A 23,980-nucleotide genomic window follows, 5' to 3' on the forward strand; every position below is an offset into this window, starting at 1 on the left:
TTAGGTTTTATTCAGAGACAGACTCCCAGCTTTGTAGTTCACATTTGAAAAGTTGGTACAAAAAACTGCAGTCTACTTTTCAAACACCGTCTAAGGAACTTTCTGAAGATCCTTTTGGAAACCGAATTGGATACCAGTTTGATACCATCAACCTTCTGGAGCGCCTGTCTGAGTTAGGGGTGGGTGGCATCACTTTGCGGTGGTTGCAGTCCTACCTGGATAGACATTGCTGGATGGGTGGTGCTTGGAGAGTGCCCTTCAATGTTGGGTTCCTCAGGGTTGGATCTTATTCCCTATGCTGTTTAACAGCTACATGAAACTGCTCAGTGGGGTTATCTGGAGGTTGAGGGCGTTGTCAGCAATGCCCTTATGGCACACAGCTCTACTCCTTTACATCTGCACACAGTGAATGGCTTGACTGTTGTTATGCTTCAGTAGTAGACTGGATTTTTGCAGATATTAATAGTGTGCAGTTTGAAGTGACAGGATGCTTAAAAAACTGTTCCTTTTGGAATGAAGCATTGTCCAGACCCATAAGTTATTATTCAAAATTTTACTTGCCGAACTTTATTTAAAAATAATTAAAACATCAAATGTACCTCAAAAATATGTCCAGCACAGGCTTAGCTTCTTAGAAATATGAAATAATCCAAACAGACCTATAAGCAAAGGTCTCTCTTATTCAGAATCCATTTTTTCCAGAGCTGCTTTCCTCCCCCCCCCCTAATATTCTTTATTGGTTCCCTCCTTCCCTCTTCAGGCCTTTTATATCACATCTAACTTTTTCGCATTGTCTTCATCCGTTTTGTATATTATTTTTCTTCTTTCATATTTGTTCATAGTCAAATAAATCCTCCTGTATATACAATTCTTATTGTCTGTCTATATCCATTTACAACTACCATTGGTTACATTAATCACATTGTACATTTTACTTTTTGTTATTTTGTTTATCCATAAATTTTCCATACATTTCCTTTACCCTGCTTCTGACACCAGTATACACACCCCTCAGGAAACAAGGCCAGATACGAACACGGATGGTTACGGTGTGGCCTGAGGGAGCCTCTCAGCAACTGCAGGACTGTTTCCAGGAGACCGACTGGAATATCTTCAACCATCAAGATCTAGAAACTTATACATCAACGGTCCTCGATTATATTAGATTCTGCACAGCAAATGTCACCAGGGAAAAGTATGTTAAGTTGTATCCGAATAGGAAGCCCTGGATGACAGGAGAGGCTAGGAGATTATTGAAGGCCAGAAATTCTGCTTTTAGAACTGGGGATCGGGTGCCGTATGGCATAGAAAGAGCGAACTTGAAGAGGGGTATCAGGAAAGCAAAAGCGGAGTACAGAGGAAAAGTTGAGGACCATCTGAGAAATCATGATCCTAGACAAATGTGGCAGGGAGTCCCACATCTGACTGGTTATAAATCAAGGAATTCATCAGTGGTAGAGAGTACGGCTTCCTTGGTGGGAGAGCTGAATACCTTCTTTGCCCGATTTGAGGTGACGCCAACAGTGACTCCAACAGGGATGCCTGAGCTATTGGCGTCACTACCTACAGGACATGCTGCCAGGGTGGAAGAGGGAGAAGTGAGGCGAATATTAAAGGAGGTAAACACGAGGAAGGCTATGGGCCCGGATGGGGTGGCTGGCAGGGTGCTAAGAGATTGTTCGGACCAACTGGCAGGAATCTTTACGAAGATTTTTAACCAGTCTCTAGCCCAAGCCACTGTTCCACCCTGTCTGAAATCTGCTACCATTATACCCCTGCCAAAAACATCAAAGATAGACAGTCTGAATGATTTTCGCCCTGTGGCGTTGACACCCATTATAATGAAATGTCTCAAAAAACTGGTAAGGAAGCGCATCTTATCTTGTCTGCCAGTGGGACTTGACCCTTACCAGTTTGCGTACAAGGCAAAGAGATCCACAGCTGTGGCAATGGCTTTACATGCTGTCCTGACTCATTTGGAGAAGCAAGGGAACTGCGCAAGACTGTTATTTGTAGACTTTAGTTCTGCATTTAATACTATTCTTCTGCATAGATTGGTGCCCAAATTATTAGACCTGGGACTTCCACCATGTTTGTGCAGGTGGATATTAGACTTTCTATCAAACCGTTCCCAAAGGGTCAGGTTGGGTTCCCACGTCTCTGCAGATCTCATCACGAATACGGGGACGCCGCAGGGGTGCGTGTTGAGCTCGCTTTTATATACGCTCTATACAGCTGACTGTGCCCCCAAATACCCCAGTAATAAGATCATTAAGTTCGCAGATGATACAATGGTGGTTGGTTTAATCACGCCTGGAGAGGGGGAGGTGGCTTATAGGAAGGAAGTTGAGCAGTTGGGGGAGGGGTGCAGGAAAAACAACTTACTCCTTAACTTAAAGAAAACAAAAGAGATCATTATGGACTTTAGGAAATGTAAATTGAATATTCAGCCACTTATTATTGAGGGGAAGTGCGTGGAAGTGCGTGGAACAGGTCTCGGTGTTTCGATTTTTGGGAATGGAGTTGAGAGACGACCTAACCTGGGGAGAGAACAGCAAAGACCTGATGAAGAGAGCACAGCAGAGGTTATATTTTCTGAGAATCCTCTGGAAAAACAATCTCTCAAAGGACCTGTTGATGGCATTTTACCATTGCACTGTGGAGAGTGTACTAACTTATGGTCTGTGCGTGTGGTTTGGGAGCTGCACGGCCAGGGAAAAAACAATGCTATCCAGGGTTGTAAAGACTGCAGAGAGAATTATTGGGTGCACTCTTCCCACTTTAGATCAAATCTATGCTGCCAGGTGCCATAAGAAAGCAGCAGAGATAGCACATGATAGTACGCACCCCGGAAATGATCTCTTTCAGCTTCTGCCTTCTGGAAGAAGGTATAGGGTTATAAAGGCCAGGACTAGCCGCCTGAGAAACAGTTTCTACGCAAATGCAATTCTGGTTCTAAATGCAGCATAAGGGGTCTCTGTAGTATAGTGTATTTTAAAATGGGGTTTTAGAGTTTTTAGGGATTTTGAATGTTTTATGTGGTTTTTATGTAGTTTTTATGTAGTTTTGTGGTAGTCTTATGTAGTTTTTATGTAGTTTTATGTAGTTTTTCAATTTCATTGTTCCGCAAGGGACAATGACAATAAAGATATCGTTATCGTTATCCATAAATATTTCACATTATGAGGTTTATTTCAGTTCTACTGGTTTCACTATTTCACCTTATCCTTCCTATGTATGACATAAAATTTTCCCATTCTTTTTGAAATGTTTCATCACCCTGTGGTTGAATTTTCCCTGTTAATCTAGCTATTTCTGCATATTCCATTACCTTCTGTTGCCATTCTTCTACTGTTGGTACTTGCTGTTGCTGTGGGCTAACAATAGCCTTGCCACTGTTAGTGCATATGAGAACAATTTCTGGTCATTCTTAGTAATGTCTTCTCCTACCATTCCCAACAAGAATGCCTCTGGCTTTTTCAAAAACGTGTATCTAAATATCTTCTTTAATTCATTATATATATTTTCCCAATACGTTTTTACCTTATCACAAGACCACCACATGTGAAAGAAACTACCGTCTTTCACCCCACATTTACAGCAATTCTTGTTTTCTGTTTTATACATCCTTGTCAATTTAATTGGTGTGAGGTACCATCTGTACATCATTTTTAACAGATTTTCTTCTAACAAGGTACATGCTGTAAATTTTAGCCCTGTGTTCCATAATTTTATCCACTTCTCATATTCAATGTTATGGCCAACATCCATTGCCCATTTAATCATAACACTCTTGATTTCCTCATCTTTTGTGTGCCATTCTATTAAAAACTCATAAACTTTGGACAGTATTTTGTATTATTCTGTAATACTGCAATTTCCAATATTGATCGTTTGTTCAAAACCTCTTGCTTTTTGTCTTTTGAGAAAATGTCATTCATTTGGTGGTACTCCATCCAGCTTGATAGTTTATCTTTTAGTTCCTCATAAGGCCTGATCTTAATTACGTTATTTTCTTCCAACAGTATGTCTCTATACGTTAGCCATTCTCCTTTCATGTTTATTTTTTTCACTGAGAAGGCTTATTGGGGTGACAGCCACCACGGTGTTTTCCTTTCAAACCACTCTTTATATCTCTTCCAAACTTCATAAAGTGATCAAATGCCACCCGTATCTGTTTCCAAACCCCTCCAGATCTAATATATCTGTGTTGTTCAAGCTAAACCATTCTTTTAACCATGTTACACAAGCAGCTTCGTAATGTATTTTAAGATCCGGTAGTGAAAAGCCGCCTCTTTCCCTTTTATCCATTAGAAGTTTAAATTTTATTCTAGGCTTCTTCCCCTGCCATACAAACCTAGAAATTGTTTTTTGCCACTCCTTGAATTGACCTAATCCAGTAATAATCGGGATAGTTTGGAATAAAAAGAGCAACTTAGGTAGGACACTCATCTTTATAACTGCTATCCTTCCCCAGAAGGATAGTTTCAGTCTATCCCAAATTTCCAAATTTGTTTTTACTTCTTTCCATGTTGTTTTATAATTGTCCTTAAATAGGTTTGTATTTTTCGTGAAGAGCCAGACACCCAAATATTTTATTTTCTTTACCACTGTTGTTTCCGTTTTGCTTTGATCTATTTGTTCCCCATTCATATTTTTTACCATCATTTTTGTTTTACCCTTGTTAATTTTCAGTCCTGCCAACAAACCAAATTCTTCAATTACTTTTAATGCTTCTGCTGTCAAGATTTGTGGTTCCTGTAATGTCAGAACTATATCGCCAGCAAAGGCTTTGACCTTGTATTATTTTTCTTCACACTTCATCCCTGTAATTCTTTCTGTCTCTCTTATATTTTGAAGTAATACTTCCAGTACTGATTTAAATAGTAGAGTTGACAGTGGGCAGCCTTGTCTTGTGCCCTTTGTGATTTGAAGACTCTCTGTCAGTCCGCTATTTATTATGAGTTTCGCAATTTGTTCTTTGTAAATTGCCTCTATACTCCTTAGAAAATTTGTACCCAGGCCCATTATTTCTAGATTCTTTTTCATAAAGGACCAAGACACATTATCAAACACCTTTTCCATGTCTATAAAAATCAATGTGGCTTGTTTATTTATTTTAGTTTCTAAGTATTCAATTATATTTGCTATGTTTTGTAAATTATCTTTTAAATGCCATCTTGGTAAAAAGTCCGCTTGGTCTGGATGTATTTGTGGTCCCATAATCTTTTTTAGCCTCTGTGCTAATACATTTGCGAACAATTTATAATCGTTATTGAGCAGTGATATTGGTCTAAAAATTTGTACATTTGTAAGATCCGTTCCTTGTTTAGGTATTAATGTAATAAACGCTTCTTCCCATGTCATTGGAATCTGCCCTTTCTTCATTATACTTATTCATTACTTCCTTTAATGAAGGAATTAGTTGTTGGCTTAATTTCTTATAATATTTAATTGGTATACCATCAGGCCCTGGTGCCTTTCCATTTTCCCTTGTGTAATTGTTTCCATAATTTCTTCCTCTGAAATCAGTCTTTCTAGTTGTTCTCTTCTTTCTTGCAAGATTGCCTTTAATTTATGTTCCTCTAGGTAAGTTCTTATTTTTTCCTCATTTTCTTTGGGTGTTTTGTATAATTCTTTATAAAATTTATAGAAAACTTTCGTTATTTCTTTGGGATTATCTATTATTTCATTACTATCTTTCATTGTATTTATGAAGTTCTGCCTCCTTTTTTCTTTAATTGCCAGGCCAGCCATTTTCCCGTTTTGTTTGCTGATTCAAAATTTTGTTGTTTTAATCATTTAATTTTCCATTCCACTTCTTGATTTATAATCATAGATAGTTGCGTTTGCAACAATTTAAGTGCTTGTTTTAATTTTGGGTCTTCTGGCTCCCTAACCATCTGTTTTTCTATGTCTTTTATTTTATTTAATATTTCTTCTTTGTTCTTTTCCTTTTTCCTCTTAAGAATAGAGTTTTCATTTTCATTTTGTATTGTAATATCTTAAAAAAATCTTAATAAATATCTTATAAAATAAATAAATAAATAAATAAAAATAGAGTTTTGTTGCAGGAAGAATCCTCACATAACAGCTTCGCTTGCATCCCAAACTACATTAATATCAGTACCTTTATTTAAATTTAATTCAAAATATGTGTTTGTTTTTTATCTAGTTTCTCTGTATTGTCTAGCAAGCTGTCATTCATTCTCCACCTTCGCGTTGTTAAATTTTTACTTTTCCATTCCATTACAGTGGCATTATGATCTGACAGTGTCTTTGGTAAAATTTCAGCTTTCACCATTCTTGTGGTTAATTCTCGAAACTCTTAGCAAACTTTCCCCAGGCCTTTTTATAACATAAGCCATTTCAGTATTTTTCACTGTACAAAGAGAGAAGCAGAACAACATACAAGCAACAAGCAACAAGCTGGGCAGGGGCAAAAGTAGATTAGAAGATTAATTAAATAAACATTTGACATTGATAATGTTAGAATGAAGCAGGGGCGGAGCTTTGCCATATGTAATGCATATAATGAATATATAATGAATCTCATTCTGACAATATAGCCAGGAAGTGTGTGTGGGGGGTGTCATGTCTTATGATTCGACTTATGAAAGGCGGCTCAGTTCCTCATAGGCTCTTCAGGAGGCAAGATCTCAGTGAGGCTTCTGGACGGGGACCAGGCTTCGTTGGATCAAGGCCTCCAATCGAAACACTCAGGTATTTTGATATTATTACTATTACTACTTGGATTGTACTCTCAAGCTTCTTCTAGGCAGACACTATTGTAAATTCATAAACAGTTCCTTATTATAGAGAACAACTATGCATGCAGAACACATTTTTGAGCAGCCATTTTGTGTAGAGACTCGATTAGCCTCCAATATATGTATCGTAACAGAAGATACTAAAAAGAACTTTAAAATTGGCCATGACCATTTTGTCATGGAGGACAAATCCAAATCACCACTATGAGAATGGGGATGTGCTCAGCCCCTTCAGCTATGCTTTCCGTGATGGAGAGAGAGAAGGAGAAAACAAAAATAAGGCACTTCAGACTTTTAAGGCAGAGCTTTCTAAACTTTTCATGTTGGTGACACACTTTTTAGACATGCATCATTTTGTGACACAGTAATTCAGTTTTACTGGCAAGCAGGAGGCTCAACTACCCCCTTTCCAGCCCAGGATCAGCGCAGGGAGCATTCGAGTGACACACCTGCGCACTGCGGCCGACACACCAACACGTCTGACACACAGTTCGGAAAGCTCTGCTTTAAGGTGTGGACTCTTCAGCATCTTCATCAGAGTTGGGTTCTTTATTTTTCACTTAACAAATTGGAAACTTAATTAGACATAAGATAAATTGCATGTAGCCTCATATTCACCAAATCCCATGCCTTTCACTTCCTGGCCTGTTGCAGCTTGAGAGAAGCCGGACTTTGTTCATGGGAGCCAACGGGGGAGGCTGAGGTCCCTTTGGCCCCCTAATAACATATTTGAGGGGGCCAAGGCCTCCCAAGGTGATGGGCATTGCCCTTCCAATGGTGTGCATCATGTGCCGCATCTTGTGGCTGGTGATGCGGGGCGGGGCTCACCTGCCCCCCTTTATTCGTTGGCCCCCCTGCGCGTGTTAAACCCAGAGGTTTTTTAAACAGTATTTTAGTTCCTTGTGTAGCAGTAATAATTCAACAGGGTCAGTGCTGGTCTGGAACCCATTTGGCGGGATGCCGCCGCCGCCGCCGCCGCCCCCTGAGCAGGCGCGCCTGCCTGGCCCTCGGGGGGGGGGGGTCTTGCGCTAGACTGGCTCAGCCCCCCGGGCCGCCGCGGGCTCCTCTCTCCTTCTTCTGCTTCTTCTGGCGCCCCGGCGCCGCTCTCCTTTCGCCCGGCGACGCCTCTCTCCTCTCCCGCAGAGCCGCTGCCCTCCCGCCGCCCGCTCGCCTCGCCATGGCCGGCGCCCCCGCCTCGCTCCGCCTGCGCGCCCTGCTGCGCCCCGTCCTGCGCTCCGCCACCGCCTCCTCGCCGCGCCCCGTATCCTTTGGGCCGAGCGCCTCGTCCAGGCCGGGAGGGAGGGCGGCGATGGGGCTGAAATGGCTTCCCGCTGGAGTCCAGGTTGAGCAACTCCCTTCAGCTTTCTGTATAGTAGGATGCCTTCAGTGGTTGGACATGCAGAATGCCACCCTGGATATTTTATACATTGGGGAGATCAGTTGGAAGCGGGTTTGCAAGCCGGAGAGGCAGCGGGGGAGCCAAGGCAGAGTCTGCCTTCGCGGGGGGGGGGCGGGGGCGGGGGCGGCGAGTGGTTCTGGGCTTGTCCTGCACTTTCTAGCCAAGGGTCCGAGCGGTTTTGCCTTTGCCTCACTGCTTTCCCCGGAAAACTTGCTCTTTGGCAACAAATGGGAACAGAAGGCTATCTGCAGAAAACCAAATTCAGCCCAAAATATCAAGTTTCCTGGTGAAAAGTGGCAGGGCAGACAGCGGTGTGGATAAGCCCTCAGACTTGCCTTTGCCCCACAGCTTCCCCCCAGGAAAACCTGATCTTTACAGCTGAATTGGAGCAAACAGCAATCAGGTTTGCTCTGATTTATCACTAGAAAGTGGCTTTTCCTAATGAAAGTGACAGGGCAAGGGCAAACTGCTCAAAAAGCTTGGAACAAGCAGAAAACTGCTCAGCCCCGTGATTTCTCAGCACGCGAGAAGCACAAGCCTGTCGCTCTTCTCTTCTTGCACTGCCATTTCCACACGTGTTAATAAGCACCAGGTTCCCAGCTCTCCAGGTTGCATTTACTGGATAGTTTCTTTGCCCCAGAAAGTCCTCAGACCCCATTGTGGCCGTATATATATATCTATATATATATATTTCAAGTATCAAATAATGCAGTACAACCCAATACAAGGGGAAAAAGAAGAGCAGAGCTTTGGTCTGTTCCAGTAAAACAATTACATCAGCCATGTCTGTCTTTGAAAAGTGTCTTGTCAAAGGTTTCCATGAAGCACAGTGGTCTATATCTGGTTCTGTCGTTGCTGTATAAGAAATAAAACCTGTCTAAATAGCTTAAAGAATTGTCTGCGTCTTTCTACAAGCTCAAAGCTAACAGGTTCCATGACTGCCAAGTCCCAAAGTTGCCAATACCAGACTTCCATAAGGTCAGAGTCCCAAGTTCTCCAGAATCTAGTTGTTGTGAGTTTTGTTGCATTAATTAATGATGTGATTAAGCCCTGGTGGTCCATTCCAAGGCTATGATGCTCATGACTGTAATATTGGAAACATGCCATTTGACTTTGACACTCTTTTTAAAAAAGTTTTTTATATCAATACAAATAAACTCATTTATACAGAAGGGTATTTAATGCACCACACAGGCAGTTTTGCCATTATTTGTGGCTTCCAGCAGTTTCCATTTTTGTTTTGTAGATTTTTCATTTCGGTGTTTTATCACTGGTATTTTTTCTTAATTTTCTTGGAAGACATCACTTTGTGTTTGGCAATTGTTTTCCATCTGGTGTTTTTGCTGATATTTAGAAAGTGCCAATATGGAAGGCACTATTGTAAAAATATTTGCTTTCCCCAAATAGTTTTCCATTTGCCATTATAAGTTGCTGCCTGGGTGACCTTTGGAGTTTAGTAAAAACTTAACAGAGTTTTGATAACAAACATTGATAGTTTTAACTCTAATATTCATTATACAGAGTTTAGAATGCAGTTTATGAGTTACATTAAAATGCCCCCTTCCTATGCAGTTAACTTGCATCGGGGAAGGGAACCAGTGATACAAAAGCTTGGATATAAATATGGAGAATAATTTAAACTTAATATAGTATATTATAGTTCCTCTACCATATCAATAGTTATTATGATGCAGAATCAATTCTGATTTTTTATATCACACAATAATATATAATAATCTAAATAAAACAAATGTAAGTTCCTTAACATGTGCTCCAGACACGATTTCCAACTTCAGCCCAATTTACTACAGTGAAATACCCAATTCAATACCAGTAAGTGACAACTTAAATTATTTCTTCTATTAAAAAATAGATATGTTATGTTGATGGTGGCAATGAAAGGAAACCATGTTTAATGTCCTTAGAATTCCATCCTTGGATGTGGTGAACCTTTGGGGTGCATTAACCATCAAATTGCTGCCTCACCTGAGTCCTGTGGAATTTGCTATTCTGAAGCAGTAAGCTTATGGGCATGGTTGCATCTGTGTATTTGTGGATTAGCTAGAATTCCAAGTTTATTTCATGCAAAGACCCCCTTTTTGTTTATATGCCAAATTCTATCTCAGCAGCACTCAAAAGTGGCATATAACATGAAATACAAACATATTTTGCTGATGTGGTTGTTTCTTACCTACTGGGGGGGACAGGTTACAGCTAGCAATTGCAACACCTGAAACTTCAGGGACCCCCTCCCACATGGACCTGCCTGTTTTCCCTAGAGCTCCTCTGTGCTGCAGGAGACCCCGGGGTGTGTTGGAGGCTGCATAAGAGTTCCCAGGGAGCGCTTATCTCCTAGACTTCATCCTTGCCCTGTGAACTTATCCAGTGTGTGTTCCTATCTCCGCAGTTACACCTTAGATAATAATGTTCTAAGCCCAGAGCAAAGGGATTTCTATGAGGAGAACGGCTATCTCGTCATAAAAAATCTGGTCTCGGATGAGGATGTTGAACATTTCAGGTAAACTGTAGCCATGTGTCCTAATCACATATAGTGAGATTGTCTAAAACAAGCATCTTCAACCTTTTCAGACCCAGAACTCACTTTTCACCCAAACATGCATTCAGGACCCATTTCTTCATCTCTTTTTCCATAGCTTTGCAGGATGGGAGTGCTCCTGCTTCAACCCCCCTTGGGTCAGTCTTGACCCCCCCCCCCGGGGTACTTGACTCCACCCCCAGTGGTTTAAAACACACTGGTTGCAGTCCAGAGGTCTCTCTTGAGGTGTGCCCAAGAGCATGTGTTTGCCAAGCAAGACCTGAAGGCCGCAGGAAGGGCCCCACTCCAAATGAAAATTCCCCCTGGATTTACAAGAACATCCAGCCAGTTGATACGAGGCATAATTCACTTATAAATATACACTCAAAGCCTCACAGAGAATGAGTTGTGTGGATTTCTAAATCTATGGATGATGGGTGGTATACAAATTTAATAAATTAAAAAAAATTATTACCCATGATTTTGCACAATAGAAGTATCCAGTTTGATTTGATTTAATTTAATTTACAAAGGCAATAACATGGTTAAACAGCATAGCAAACTTTGCCATGAATAACTTTTTTTGAATTCTCTCCTCAGAAATGAATTCATGAAGATCTGCAGACAGGAAGTGATTGTCCCTGGTCTGACGGTCATGAGAGATGTTTCAGCTTCCAAGTCGGAGTTTGTTCTAGATCATAAAACAGTTTCCAAAATACAGGATTTCCAGCAACATGAGAAGCTCTTCAGATATTGTAGATTGCCTCAGGTTAAAAAAGGGGGCAGCCACGGGGAAGACCTGTACGAAATAGGAAACTTCATTAATTAATTTGCTGGCATAGTAAGGCAGTCATTTTCTATCAGGAACAGCACAATATAACAAAGGTTAAGTGACACCAACGGTGAAATGATGCCAGAGATGTGGGAACAGGATGTCCCATGGCTCCATATTTTTTTATAAAAGTTGAAAGCAGCCAGAGGTGTGAATTGAAAAAAGCAAGCAACTTCCTCCTGGTACCAGAGTCTTTCCGTATTTCCCTCACCTCCTTAAACTGAATAAGAGATTTACACTGGGAATATGGCCTGGGAAGGAGCAAAGTATGACATCCATCACATGGTGCTGCAGTCCTATTCAAAATACGTCTTCCTCACTTCCATATGGCTGCTTTTAAATTAAGGAAGCAATACAGCAGTAGATTTGATCTGCTATTTTGTCCCGTTCAATAGATGCTTTAAGCAGAGCTTAACTTTTGCAGATTGTACCCAGTCTAGTGTGCCCAGTCTAGTGAAATCAGGCATCTCTGCAGTGGTGATCACTGTGTGTGATATTTAACCAACTTTTTGTGCTAGCTCAAGCATTAGCATTAGCCCAAGGGAATTCCCCCCTCCCCCCCCCGCATGTATCCTTTCCACCTCCAAATCTGGGGGGGAAACCCAGAACACATTTTGGGGAAGTGCAGAGGGCACTTCCTGATCAAGGAAAAACCCTTGCTCTAATGAAACATTCACCTTAGCTCTATGCTGACATGCTATTAATTGTTGTGTTAAGTATAAATCAACATAAAGTGATTTAATTTTTTAAAATGAATCTTTGTGCTATAAGAATAGGTAGCTCCAGACAGTTTACTGCTGGATGGGAGTTTAATTCCTGTTCGTTTCAATGGGATATCTAGAGATGTCTCTCAGCAGTGCATAGCACTGGTTGCTGTTTCAACACTGGTGTATTGATCATGCGTATTCACTTGAGTCTTGCCCATGAAATATAAGGGGTAATATATTTTTAGCATGTTTAAATATGCATCTCATGAGAAACTTTCTTCACCTTAGATATTGAAATATGTCGAATGCTTCACGGGACCAAACATCATGGCTATGCACGCCATGTTGATAAATAAGCCTCCGGATTCTGGTAAGAAATAATTGAACGGATGAAAAATAAAATACTCTGTTCAAGAATGCTAGCATGTATGTAAATATTGTTGGACTTGCCCTTTTTCTTTTGCAAGGTCCTGTAGGTATACTTAGAGAATTAGCTACTGTGATGCAAGTCTAAACGAAGATGTATAGTTGTATACAACATGGTTCATTCTGATACACGTCTTGATTTAACTTCTCTCAGATTTTGTACTGGTACTCTCTAAATCCGAGGTGGGACCTTTCTTTTTCCTGTTTCCTGCTTTATTCCTTCTGGGTATAATCTGTGAGCATGGACAGAGCCAAACGTGACTGTGGCACACTTTTCTCCCTTGCCATCCTCTCTTCCTCATTCCCCACCTTTCTTGCAGTCCTCTGCCTGATTTCATTCTTTAAAAGGTTTTATTCATTTTCCACTGAATATCACATGTACAGCACATGTCGCAACATACCAACCACAGTGTCACAGAAGATCAGATCTTATTCCTGAGATTTAGTCCAGATACTCTCTCTACTATTTGGATTGTGGTGGGTTCCTGTTACAGTGTTGTATTCAAGAAACATTTGCCAAGTGTTGTAGAAAAGGTAAGGATTCGGTTTTTCTTTATTTGCATGAATTTGGTAGGTTAGTTTTTCAGCAAAGGCTATTGTCCATATCCGGGAATACCAGGCTTCAATGTTTACAGAAACTGCAGAAAGCTATTGCATAGCAATTTGAAATTTCTATACACACCACCAATAGGACAAATGCTAACTGTTCCTTTTGAGAGTTAGAAGTGTCCAGAATCCCAAGTAATGCAAGTTTGAGAGAGATTTGTAGGTCCACTTTGAACATTAAACTCAGTTCTCCAAAAACTGAAGACCAAAAAGGTTAAACCTCTTTACAAAACCACGTATAGGAAGGACCCTGCAGCTCTTTTTGCTTCAGCCCCGTCAGCCGTATCAGTTCAGTTCCAGGGATTTTGGTGTCATTCCTCTCCATACTAGAGGTTTGTGTGGGGAGGAAGAACTCCCTGAAGTGGCCTATAGATCTTTTGAAGTCAGGGCATCAAGATAAGTGGGGCACTCTCATGGGGCACTTGCGTTACCTGGCAGGAGGAACCTTGCAGAATGAGAAAATGTGTGTTTTTATCATTGTGGGCTGCTTTGAGGCCTAGACGGTGAAAAGTGGGATATAAAATTTAAATTAAATTATTAAGATAGTAAAGTACCGGTACATGGAAAAGTAAGGAATCCCTGGGTCCCATCTCATCTGGGTCACTTTCAGGGCTGCTATTAGGAATAGAACTCTTCAGTTGTTGCTACCAGGTGTTCCAGTTTCCTGGGTTTTGGCACTTGGCAGCGACTAGAGCAGGGGTGTCTAAACTTTTTTCAAAACGGGCAGATTTGATGAGGTGAACATGCATGAGGGCCGACCAAACTTTTTTTAGGATTGAAGTTGTTGAGCTTTTTTATGATTATAGCCCTGGAAATAAACTGCCACAGGGCCCGGATTAAGCCAACCGGCAGGCTGGATTAGGCCCCCAAAACAGACTTTGGACATGCCTGGGCTAGAGTAACTCTGGTAAAGAGAGCAGAGGGAGGGTGGAACATGGTTGGGACTAGGTATTGCATGTAGCTATTTGAAACCCAACCTTTATGATGGCTGACTCCTACATAGGGTTTCAGTGGAATTATGCTCCTGGCAAAACATTCTGCATTGTCACTCTAATGTAATTTCACCAGTATGAATTCCTAGGTATTTGTGGTACATTGTATTGTCCACTTGAAATTAAATCCAAAATTTATAGGTAATTCCTGCCATGCCATCACTACAATAGATGGGTGTGTACAGCCATTGCCAGCTTAAATCCAGAAATACTAGTCCTGGTTTGAGTCTCTGAGTGTCAGTGAAGGTGTAGCCAAAACTGCACCACCTCTACATGAGAAGTATTGGAAGATGGTGCTTGTATTTACTTAACTAATTCTGCATCTGTAATATGAAAGCTAATACAAATAATTGTTGCAGGAAAGAAGACCTCTCGCCAACCGATGCACCAGGATTTGCACTACTTCTCATTCCGGCCTGCAGATCGCATTGTTTGTGCCTGGACTGCCATGGAGAAGATTGATCGCAGAAATGGATGCCTGGCAGTTTGGCCAGGAAGTCATAAGGGGTCTCTGAAACAGCATGATTATCCTGAGTGGGAGGTAATTTCTTTATGACTTCATCACAGGGAGGGATGGAGGATGGAAGTATCTGCAAATTTGGAGGTAGCTAATAGCAGTTTTGCTAACTGAGTGGTATGATCCTTACAATCAAAAAGAGGGCTTTAAATTGAGATGAATGGGCAGCCAGGGCAACTGATATGGAACTGATGTCATATGATCAGAACACACACATCTCCATGCTCTTCTGGTGCATTCTGCATTCTGCACCAGTAGGAAGTTTCCAAACTCTCTTTGAAGGCAGCCACACAGATGACATTTTGTTGTTACTGGGCTCCACCCATCCAGGAGACATCCACAAGTCCAACCAAAGTTCTTGAATGTCCATCATGACACAGAGGTAACTATGAAAAGTCTCTGCTGGAGATCAGTGCACTTACAGGCAATTGTATCGTGCCCTCTCCACAAGTTGCATTTTCTAGAAAAGTATTTTTATTGATTTCCCCCCCATATAACCAAAATAAGAAGAAGAAAAATTATGAGACAGACACATTAAAGCTAAACCAAATCAAATCAGGGCTAGCACTGGATGTTACATTCACAAGAAAAAATGATAAAGCTGGTTAGCTAGATTTTTGTGACAAATAAGTGGAGAGTACCAGCAGGTGGCGCTGTAGTCTTAACCACAGAGTCTAGGGCTTGCTGATCAGAAGGTCGGCAGTTCAAATCCCCGCAATGGGGTGAGCTCCTGGTGCTCAGTCCCTGCTCCTGCCCACCTAGAAGTTTGAAAGCATGTTAAAGTGCAAGTAGATATATAGGTACCACTCTGGCGGGAAGGTAAACGACGTTTCCCTGTGCTGCTCTGGTTTGCCAGAAGCGGCTTAGTCCTGCTGGCCACATGACCTGGAAGCTGTCTGCAGACAAACGCCAGCTCCCTCGGCCTATAGAGCGAGATGAGCGCTGCAACCCCAGAGTCGTCTGCAACTGGACCCAATAGTCAGGGGTCCCTTTACCTTTACCCTCATAAGAAATCAGAACAAGAACAGACCAGCCCACCCATGAGGTGAGATGAAGCAGTTCCTCAGTTGGTAGATCTCCAGCCTCCTTTTACTTCCCTGCCACCTTCAAGATTGGGAGCAGGGGCCTGTGGAGAAGGAGGTGGCAGCAGCAGCAGGGGGCTGTGACAGAGGAGGCTGCAGGTAAGATTTTCATGTAATGCAATTTCCCATATACTACTCCATCATAGAAACAATGTTCTCCATCTTTGGGCAGTCAATATACATGCAACAATAAGAAGGTAATGTAGCAAATCTTTTCATTTTATCTTTTTATTCTCTTCCTTAGAAAAAGATACCAACGTGGGGGAGAATACAATATTTTCTTTTAGCATCTTATTTATTTCACCAAATAAACGTTCTCTATTTCAGTGCCACCAGTTGTGGGGAGGGCCATGGACTCAAATGGCTTAGACAAAACTACCGTATTTTTCGCTCTATAACACGCACCTGACCATAACACGCACATTGTTTTTAGAGGAGGAAAACAAGGGAAAAAACATTCTGAATGAAACAGTGGATGTATCATTTTTGTGCTTCATGCTGTGGCCACAGACATGTGATCTGATGGTGAATTTGGGGTGACCCAATGCAAAAATCCTGAGAATCCATGTGGATCCATGCTTTGTAACCACATTTTTGCACCATTGCAGCCCCAGGCAACAGTGGGTGCGTGATTTTGGGGGGGGCAGGCTGTAGCCATGGACATGTTATGTGCTCTGATGGTGAATTTGGGGTGACCCAATGCAAAGATCCTGAGGATCCATGTGGATCCATGCTTTTTAACCACATTTTAAGTGGGGAGGGAAGGAAAAACACAGAAGGGACAAGGAGCACAAGAGGGGTGTGCAGAGAAGCAGCTGGCTAAGAATGCAGGAGAGGGATATAACGGGAGGGAGGAAAGGAAGGCAAAATTTTTCCCCCACCCAGCCACCCAAGCCAGCCCCCCCCCCTCTCTCTCTCTCTCTCTCTCTCTCTCTCTCTCTCTCCCACCTGCATGTTTTCAGCAGCACCGGAGCACAGAGAGGAAGGAACGACACTCTGCTTTCCCCTCTGCTTGCCTGGAGGGGAGGGGCTTTCCCTGCTCTTTGTTCTGTTTGAGCAAACACAGCAACGAAACAGAAAAGGGTGGGCAGTAAGACCCTGAGGCAGAATGCAGGAAAACAGCAGCTTCCTCTTTTCAGGTTTCCCTTCTCCTAGACGCGCGATTTGATTTTTGCCTGATTTTTCGGCTCCAGGGACCACACATTTGCTCAATAACACGCACAGACATTTCCCCTTCCTTTTTAGAGAGAAAAATACGGTAATTAGACAGGATCCTGGGCAATAGGCTTCTCAAATGCAAGCCAGAACATCCATGTTTGGTTGCAGCAGGCATCTCCATACAAGATGCAAGGGGGGAAGGAGGCGGGAGGCCATCAGCTTCACATTCAGCGTGTGAGCTTCTGAAGGGACATCGCTGTCCACTGTTCACTGTTCAGCTGGATCAGGCCTTGGTCTCATCCAGCTAAATAGACCTAATATTTATAAATCAGTTCTAAAAGTTTTTGAAGTGTGGAGGTTTCAAAAGATTAAGTTCTTTAGGATAAAGAAGATAATTCAATGCATTGAACTTCCAGGGTGGTGTAAACAAGATGTACCATGGAGTGCGTGATTATGATAAAACTATTCCAAGGGTTCACCTTGCTATGGAGAAAGGAGACACAGTGTTCTTCCATCCCTTGCTAATCCATGGCTCTGGAATGAACAAGACTGAAGGGTTTCGTAAGGTAAGATGCTATTTGAGGTTGCAGGTATTAAACACCTAACCCCCCCCCTTCAGTTCAAGTCAAGGCTTTCCCATGTTTGAGCTATTAATATCAAAACCTGAAGTTGCACCTTATTATTTCTATGTTTCTTTGTTGGAGGGCTGGAGGTGAGGGGTAAAAGCTATCCTCCATATGGGATTCATGCCTTTGCAGAAATGCATTTACAAATGAAAATAAATAAGTTATATTGGTCTTTTTATGCAGACAATTTCTTGTCATTATGCAAGTTCTGACTGCCACTATATTGACATGAAAGGTACAATTCAAGAGAACATGGAGAAAGAAGCTGTAGATGCTGCAAGAGCAAAGTATGGTACAGACTCACCTATCACCTTGATGGTATGTATTATTGTTTCCCCTGCCCCATTAAAGTTTGGGGGAAGATAGATAAAGTTAATATCAAATACCCAATATATTTTTGGAATATCAAAGATAAACTAAAAACACAAAGAAAAAGAGGAAAAGAAAAATGAGAGAAAGAGAAAGAAAAAAGGCGAAATTAAAAAGAAACAAAGGAGAAACTTCCAGGGGAGTGATGGTGGCCGATGGACTATCTCCATCAGCTCACCTGTCTGTGGTGGTTGTGAGGTGTTTGATGATAGACAGGCACCAATATTGGCTTTCAGCTTCCCTTCAGAAAAGGAGCTGGTGAGATTGGTGGAGAGAAGTCTTCTTGGAGGCCCTGACTTTGAGGAAATTTCACCTTGCCCAAACGATACAACGGCCAATATGGACACTGGATCCACAAAACACCTCTCTTTCTTAATTATTTTTGGAATAAAATAATTTACAACTTAAGTGAGTTTCTTCATCTACCAGTGAAAACTTACATCCAGTGAGCTATCTACTTTCTACAACTTAGAAGGGAGGAGGACTGCTGTTTAAGCTGCTGAATGAAGACAAAAGGCTTGATTTATGGTCTGAGATAAGAAAGATTTAAACAGACAGAAGAGTTTTTGTGTTAAGTTCTAAGTGGATTATTTTTATTTATTTATTTATTTTCTTGACAAAAATGTGCCTAAGAATATAAAAGCTATTTTGTCATTTGAAATTTCCTCTGTGAGAATGGAATCGGTTTATTTTAAATGGGCTACATTTATTGATGCTGCAGCCAGAACAAGATATCTGGGGAAGCTGTCCTGTTGCTGAAGTTTTTATGAGAGCGGTAAAGAGACAGAAAGGGCTGACATTCTTAATAAGTGAAGCAGAAACAGCTGGTGAAAATAGAAGTTGGCTTTAAAAGAAAGACGGTTTGTTTTTATACTCCGAATACTCAGCATGCCAGGCAGCAAGAAAAAGGCAGCAGAGGAAATAAAAACATTTTGATACCTTTTGACCCTTTTCAGCAGATGATGGCAGAGCAAACAAAATCTCTTAAATTAGAGATGAAATTAAAACCAATATGGACCATTTGGATACAAATAGATGAAAAGTTGGCAAGATTTAGAAGGAACACTTAATAAAATAGAAGAATCCTATGCACAGTTGTCTGTAGAAATGAAGCAATTAAATAAAAAGTGTAGGCTTTGGTGTCAGGGGCTGGTCTGACTCATATGCCAGAGACTGCTCTGACTTTGAAGATGAAGGAATGCAGACACAGACAGAGCAGCCTCTGACAGAAGAAGAAGGGGAGAGTTTGCCCCCCTCTTCCTTCAACTTTCCCAGCAGCCGATTGAGAGACGGCACAGTCGGGGGAAGAGCTAGATAACTCTGAGTCAGAAGCTAGGCAACCAGGAGGGAGCCACCGCTTGGGAGACTCTTCCTTTGAGAGCGGTGGGGACCTCCTCCCTCCCCTTGCACTAGGAGGTCTGAAAGGGTGAAGTCTCAACAGAAGCACCATATGAAAACTGACTGGGATGGAGTGGTCTTTCCAATGCAGGACAGAACTTCAAAGAAAAATATTAAAACTTCCCAGGATAAAGTACCTAAGGTTTTCTTTGAAATGATGGATAATTTGGAACTTGTTGACATCTGGAAATATAAATATTTCTCTGAAAGACACAGATGCTTCTCAAGAAAAATATGATTTGGTTAACTAAGACACTGGCAACTCCATAGACATATTACCAAAGACTTTCTTAGATCACAATTCAGTAATTATTACTTTTTAAAAGAATAATGGTTTCTTTAGCCAGAGGCTTAATGAAACGCTACCACAAGAAGAAACAGTTGTGGAAGGCTGCAAGCATAAGCTGAAACAATTGTTTGAGAATAACTTAGACAAGGACAGGAATATAAATGGTTTGGGATGCCAATAAAGCTTTCATCAGAGGTTATTTCATACAACATATTTTTTTAATCCTAAGAAAGAGACTGGGCAGAGAAAACTACAGAAAACTGTCCAAGATTAGACTAAAAGAAAAATAGTTCGAATGATCTCCAACTGAGATAAATACAACTAGGCAAATCAAGATGCTGCAAAGACAGTTGTCTATGTTAACAATGCAGAAGAAGGAAATGAAACTGAATTATGCTAAACCAAAAATAAATTGAATTTAATTACAAACTGGGGAAATGTTTGGTGTATAAACTGTGGAAAGAGAAAGAGAAGAAAGTGATATTAAAGTGGCAAAAAGGAAATGCTGTAATAACAGATAAGACAAATTTTTTTGGGGGGGGGGAGTATTTCATCAATATTATTCTAAGTTGTATAAAGGTCAAGCAGTTTCCTAAAAAAAACTGCATCAAAAACTTTTCACGTCATACGTCTGACATAGTGGTATTGGGAATAATTATTCCATTGGTGGTAGCCTACTCAGTCATGTACTTTGGTGTTGAGCAGGTCTGATCCTGATCTCTCTCCCAGCTTCTACATAGCATATTAAAATTCTTTCTACCACACCACACCACACACTAGGCATGCGGTGTGATTTGTGTTGCTGGCAGTGAACTGAGGGTTTTCTGCGCATTGCCATTTCCTTCAGTTCAGCAGTAAAGAGTGTGTTTTCATAGGGAAAGTGGTAAGAAAATGGGGGGAAAGTTGTCAGACCTGGAACGCTCAGGCCTGTGGCTAGAAATCTGGAGCAAAAGTGTGGATGAGCCCTCGGTTCGGAAGCAAAGCTTCATGCAGAACCAAAACATCCGGGTGTGGTGGGCTTCCTTCCATATGCAACTGCTTGTATGTGCAGCGGGAATGAACTTGCGCACAAAACAAGGTTCTTTTCTGTCCTTAGGATATTTGGATCATGCGAAGTCGTCTTGTTAAAGGAGAGCGAATAAATCTATAGAATCTTATCCAGATGCCACAGACTTAGAAAATGATGTGCTGGCTTCCTGAACTGAGAGCGGCCATGATCCTTTGGTTGGATGTGTTCAGAATTTTTCTTGCACTGAATATTTTTCAATTACTATGCAGTAAAACAGTTCTGAGGTATGTTTATATTTGATAATGATGCTTAAGTGAGAATTCTAGTAGTAGTAGTAGTAGTAGTAGTAGTAGTCTCTTAAGCTTAAGCCAAGAAATAGTATTCTCTATGAAATTGAATGTAGGGACGCGGGTGCTGCTGTGGGTAAAACCTCAGTGCCTAGGACTTGCCGATCGCATGGTCGGCGGTTCGAATCCCCGTGGCGGGGTGCGCTCCCGTCGTTCGGTCCCAGCGCCTGCCAACCTAGCAGTTTGAAAGCACTCTTAAGTGCAAGTAGATAAATAGGGACCGCTTTATAGCGGGAAGGTAAACGGCGTTTCCGTGTGCTGCGCTGGCTCGCCAGATGCAGCTTGTCACGCTGGCCACGTGACCCGGAAGTGTCTCCGGACAGCGCTGGCTCCCGGCCTATAGAGTGAGATGAGCCACAACCCTAGAGTCTGGCAAGACTGGCCTGTACGGGCAGGGGTACCTTTACCTTTACTTTATGAAATTGAATATCAATATACGTATCAAGGCTTTGAGATTAGACCACTGAAGAAGCCCGGAAAACTACCTTGGGAGTGTGCTACCTGCAAGCCCCAGTAAGAGGGCCCCATCAGGGGCGAACAACGGCCTCTTGATCACTTGGACTGCCAGGGCGAAACAGGTGCAAAACGCCAGCATCCTGTCTACAACTTCATTAACATCCATCTACAACTCCGGTAGCATCTCTCAGTATTGTGAACAACACCGAACTTACCTTTTGTTGGTCTCTTCATGAACATACCTAAAGACTGAGTTAAGCACCTGAAAAATCCATTGAAATCAGACATTAAGTTTATCTTAGGTTGGGTAGTTCGCAAGTCTCTGTGGCTTTGTACAAGGTTTTGTATTTTTCTCAGACGATTGATAAAGACTGTATAATCATTTTATTAATTATTGTGTGTATATGAGTCGCCAACATGTGCATGAGTCGTACTATTTCTATCAGCAGCACAGGTTGCATTTTTCTAGCATAGGTGAGAATTCTAGGCACACCTCCTTGGACACGCCTACTGTTCTGAGTAAACAATATTCTTAAGTTCAAGAACAGTTTTAACTATTTTAATTGATGGACTTCATGATCTACTTTATCCAGTATTGAATGGTAGACAGCTGTATGATTCAACAAGGCACTGAAACAGCTGCCTTTATGCAGTGATTCAGAATGTTCAAGCCATATCCTGTATTCTTAGTAGCGTAGCATTATTTTCTCCAAACTGGGTGAATAAATGAACAAAATGGCAAATGCAGTTCCATGTAAGTTAAAGGAATATACTTTGGGGCAAAAATAATTAAATAGGAACTTCACATATGCTGGTAGACTTCTGACTAATCAGGAAAGGGCTCTCCATTTTCGAATGCCCCATCTCGAAAGGCTGTGGCAGAGTTGGGAGCAGTGTAGATAAGCCCCCCCCCCCCATGGCCAGAAGGCCGTCTTGTGTGGTCTCCTCTCATGTTCTCCTCTGAACAGAGCTTGGCTCAGCCTCCAGCAGCATATTGAACCAGTCAAGAAAACAGGCTTCTGCACCAATGGAATGCACCAATGACATACATAGGGGCTACATTCAACAGTGGAATGGACCCCCTTGGGAGGTGGTGGACTCTCCTTCCATGGAGGTTTTTAAGCAGAGGTGGGATGGTCATCTCTCATGGATGATCTAGTTGAGATTCCTGCCTTGCAGGGGGCTGGACTAGATGACCCTTAAGGTTCCTTCCAATTCTACAATTCTATGATTCTGTGCTTTGGTATTCAACCTTATAAAACTCGACCTAAAAGTGTTGTACTTGACTGTCAAGAGCCTATTGCAGTCAGCTTTGTAAGCTTTGTAAGAAATGACTGGTGGATGTAATCTCATTTGGAAACTGCAGTGAAATTTAAAAGAAGTTCAACTTACATAGATGATTAAGAAAGAGAAATGACCAAACAAGAATGTAATTACTATCATGCAAAAAGCCTTATGAACTGTGTCATTTGAAACTGTATGTGAAAGTATATATTACTGAAGAACACGCAATTAAATATCTGTTCCAAAGAGTGTCCTGCTCCCAGACCCTCCATAACAACAGAGTCCATGTAAGGTACCATCTACATAAGAATTTTCATTGAAATGAAGAGGATGTAATATTTTTGAGGAATTGCTATACTCCAGTTCCAATCCCCACTAGAAATCAGTTCTAGAACAGCCCCCTGGCCTCTCAGGCTGCTCTTCAGACCTCTCCGCAAAGAGGAACCTTGGCAAGACAGGGCTCTCTAGGGAGGCAAAGCTTCCGAGTGCCTTCCGCAGAATGTCCTGAGGAACCCTCACCAGACAGGCCTGCTAAAGCCACCATGAGGAGAAGCCAGCATGGCTGGGGCAAGGCTTGCTTGTGTATCCGTGCCCCTGCCACCTCCAGAGTTTTAGGATTAATTCTTTGGGTGCTCAGACTGAAGTTGAACCTTAGTGGTTTCTTATGGCAGAAAAACGTGTTTAAAAATTTATATGGAACAGTTTCCTTCCCTGTGTCCAGTATACCTCTGTCATGTTTTAGTGGCAAAGTTAAGAGAATGAACAACTTCATCTTGAACGTGCCAATTTTACTTAGCCAGGAAAAGGGCAAATTTGCCCAGTGATTCAGCTTTCCTAAAATTTGCAGCTGCTCCCAAATAATAAATTTGGATTATTACCCTGTACTATGAGATCTAAATTATTATGGAGCTGAATCACAAGTTATTGAGTTGGTTTACAGTGCAATTCTATACACGTTCACTCAGAAATAAGCTCCACTGGATTCAGTAGGGCTCCTTTTCAGGAAAGATGGTATAAAATTACAGCCTAAAGATTATTTGGGGCAGAGTATGTGGGTAAAACCTCAGTGCCTAGGACTTCCCGATCATATGGTCGGCGGTTCGAATCCCCGTGGCGGGGTGCGCTCCCAGTGCCTGCCAACCTAGCAGTTCGAAAGCACTCTTAAGTGCAAGTAGAT

At 41.7% G+C, this 23,980-nt stretch overlaps 1 protein-coding gene and 1 long non-coding RNA gene across 2 annotated transcripts in view; one reads left to right on the plus strand and one right to left on the minus strand.

Annotated features, from left to right (window-relative positions):
* The window catches only part of LOC308596009, a 29,112-nt gene extending 5,290 nt beyond the window's left edge, over positions 1-23,822 (minus strand). Inside the window, exon 1 of the long non-coding RNA XR_014012262.1 lies at positions 22,013-23,822. This is a non-coding gene — a long non-coding RNA (uncharacterized lncRNA). The remainder of the gene's footprint in view (positions 1-22,012) is intronic.
* On the plus strand, positions 6,599-22,262 carry LOC308595989 (phytanoyl-CoA dioxygenase, peroxisomal-like). Its single transcript, XM_081210769.1, has 9 exons — positions 6,599-6,723; positions 10,577-10,687; positions 11,306-11,474; positions 12,533-12,614; positions 14,628-14,809; positions 17,442-17,591; positions 17,835-17,969; positions 20,804-21,029; positions 21,994-22,262. Exons 1-8 carry the CDS (start codon positions 6,602-6,604, stop codon positions 20,855-20,857), a joined length of 1,005 nt encoding a protein of 334 aa, XP_081066895.1. The 5' UTR covers positions 6,599-6,601; the 3' UTR covers positions 20,858-21,029; positions 21,994-22,262.
* Positions 23,823-23,980: the final 158 nt, after the last annotated feature.

This window comes from Podarcis bocagei (genome assembly GCF_964188305.1).
Source record: "Podarcis bocagei genome assembly, chromosome: 10".
Classification (NCBI taxonomy): domain Eukaryota; kingdom Metazoa; phylum Chordata; class Lepidosauria; order Squamata; family Lacertidae; genus Podarcis; species Podarcis bocagei.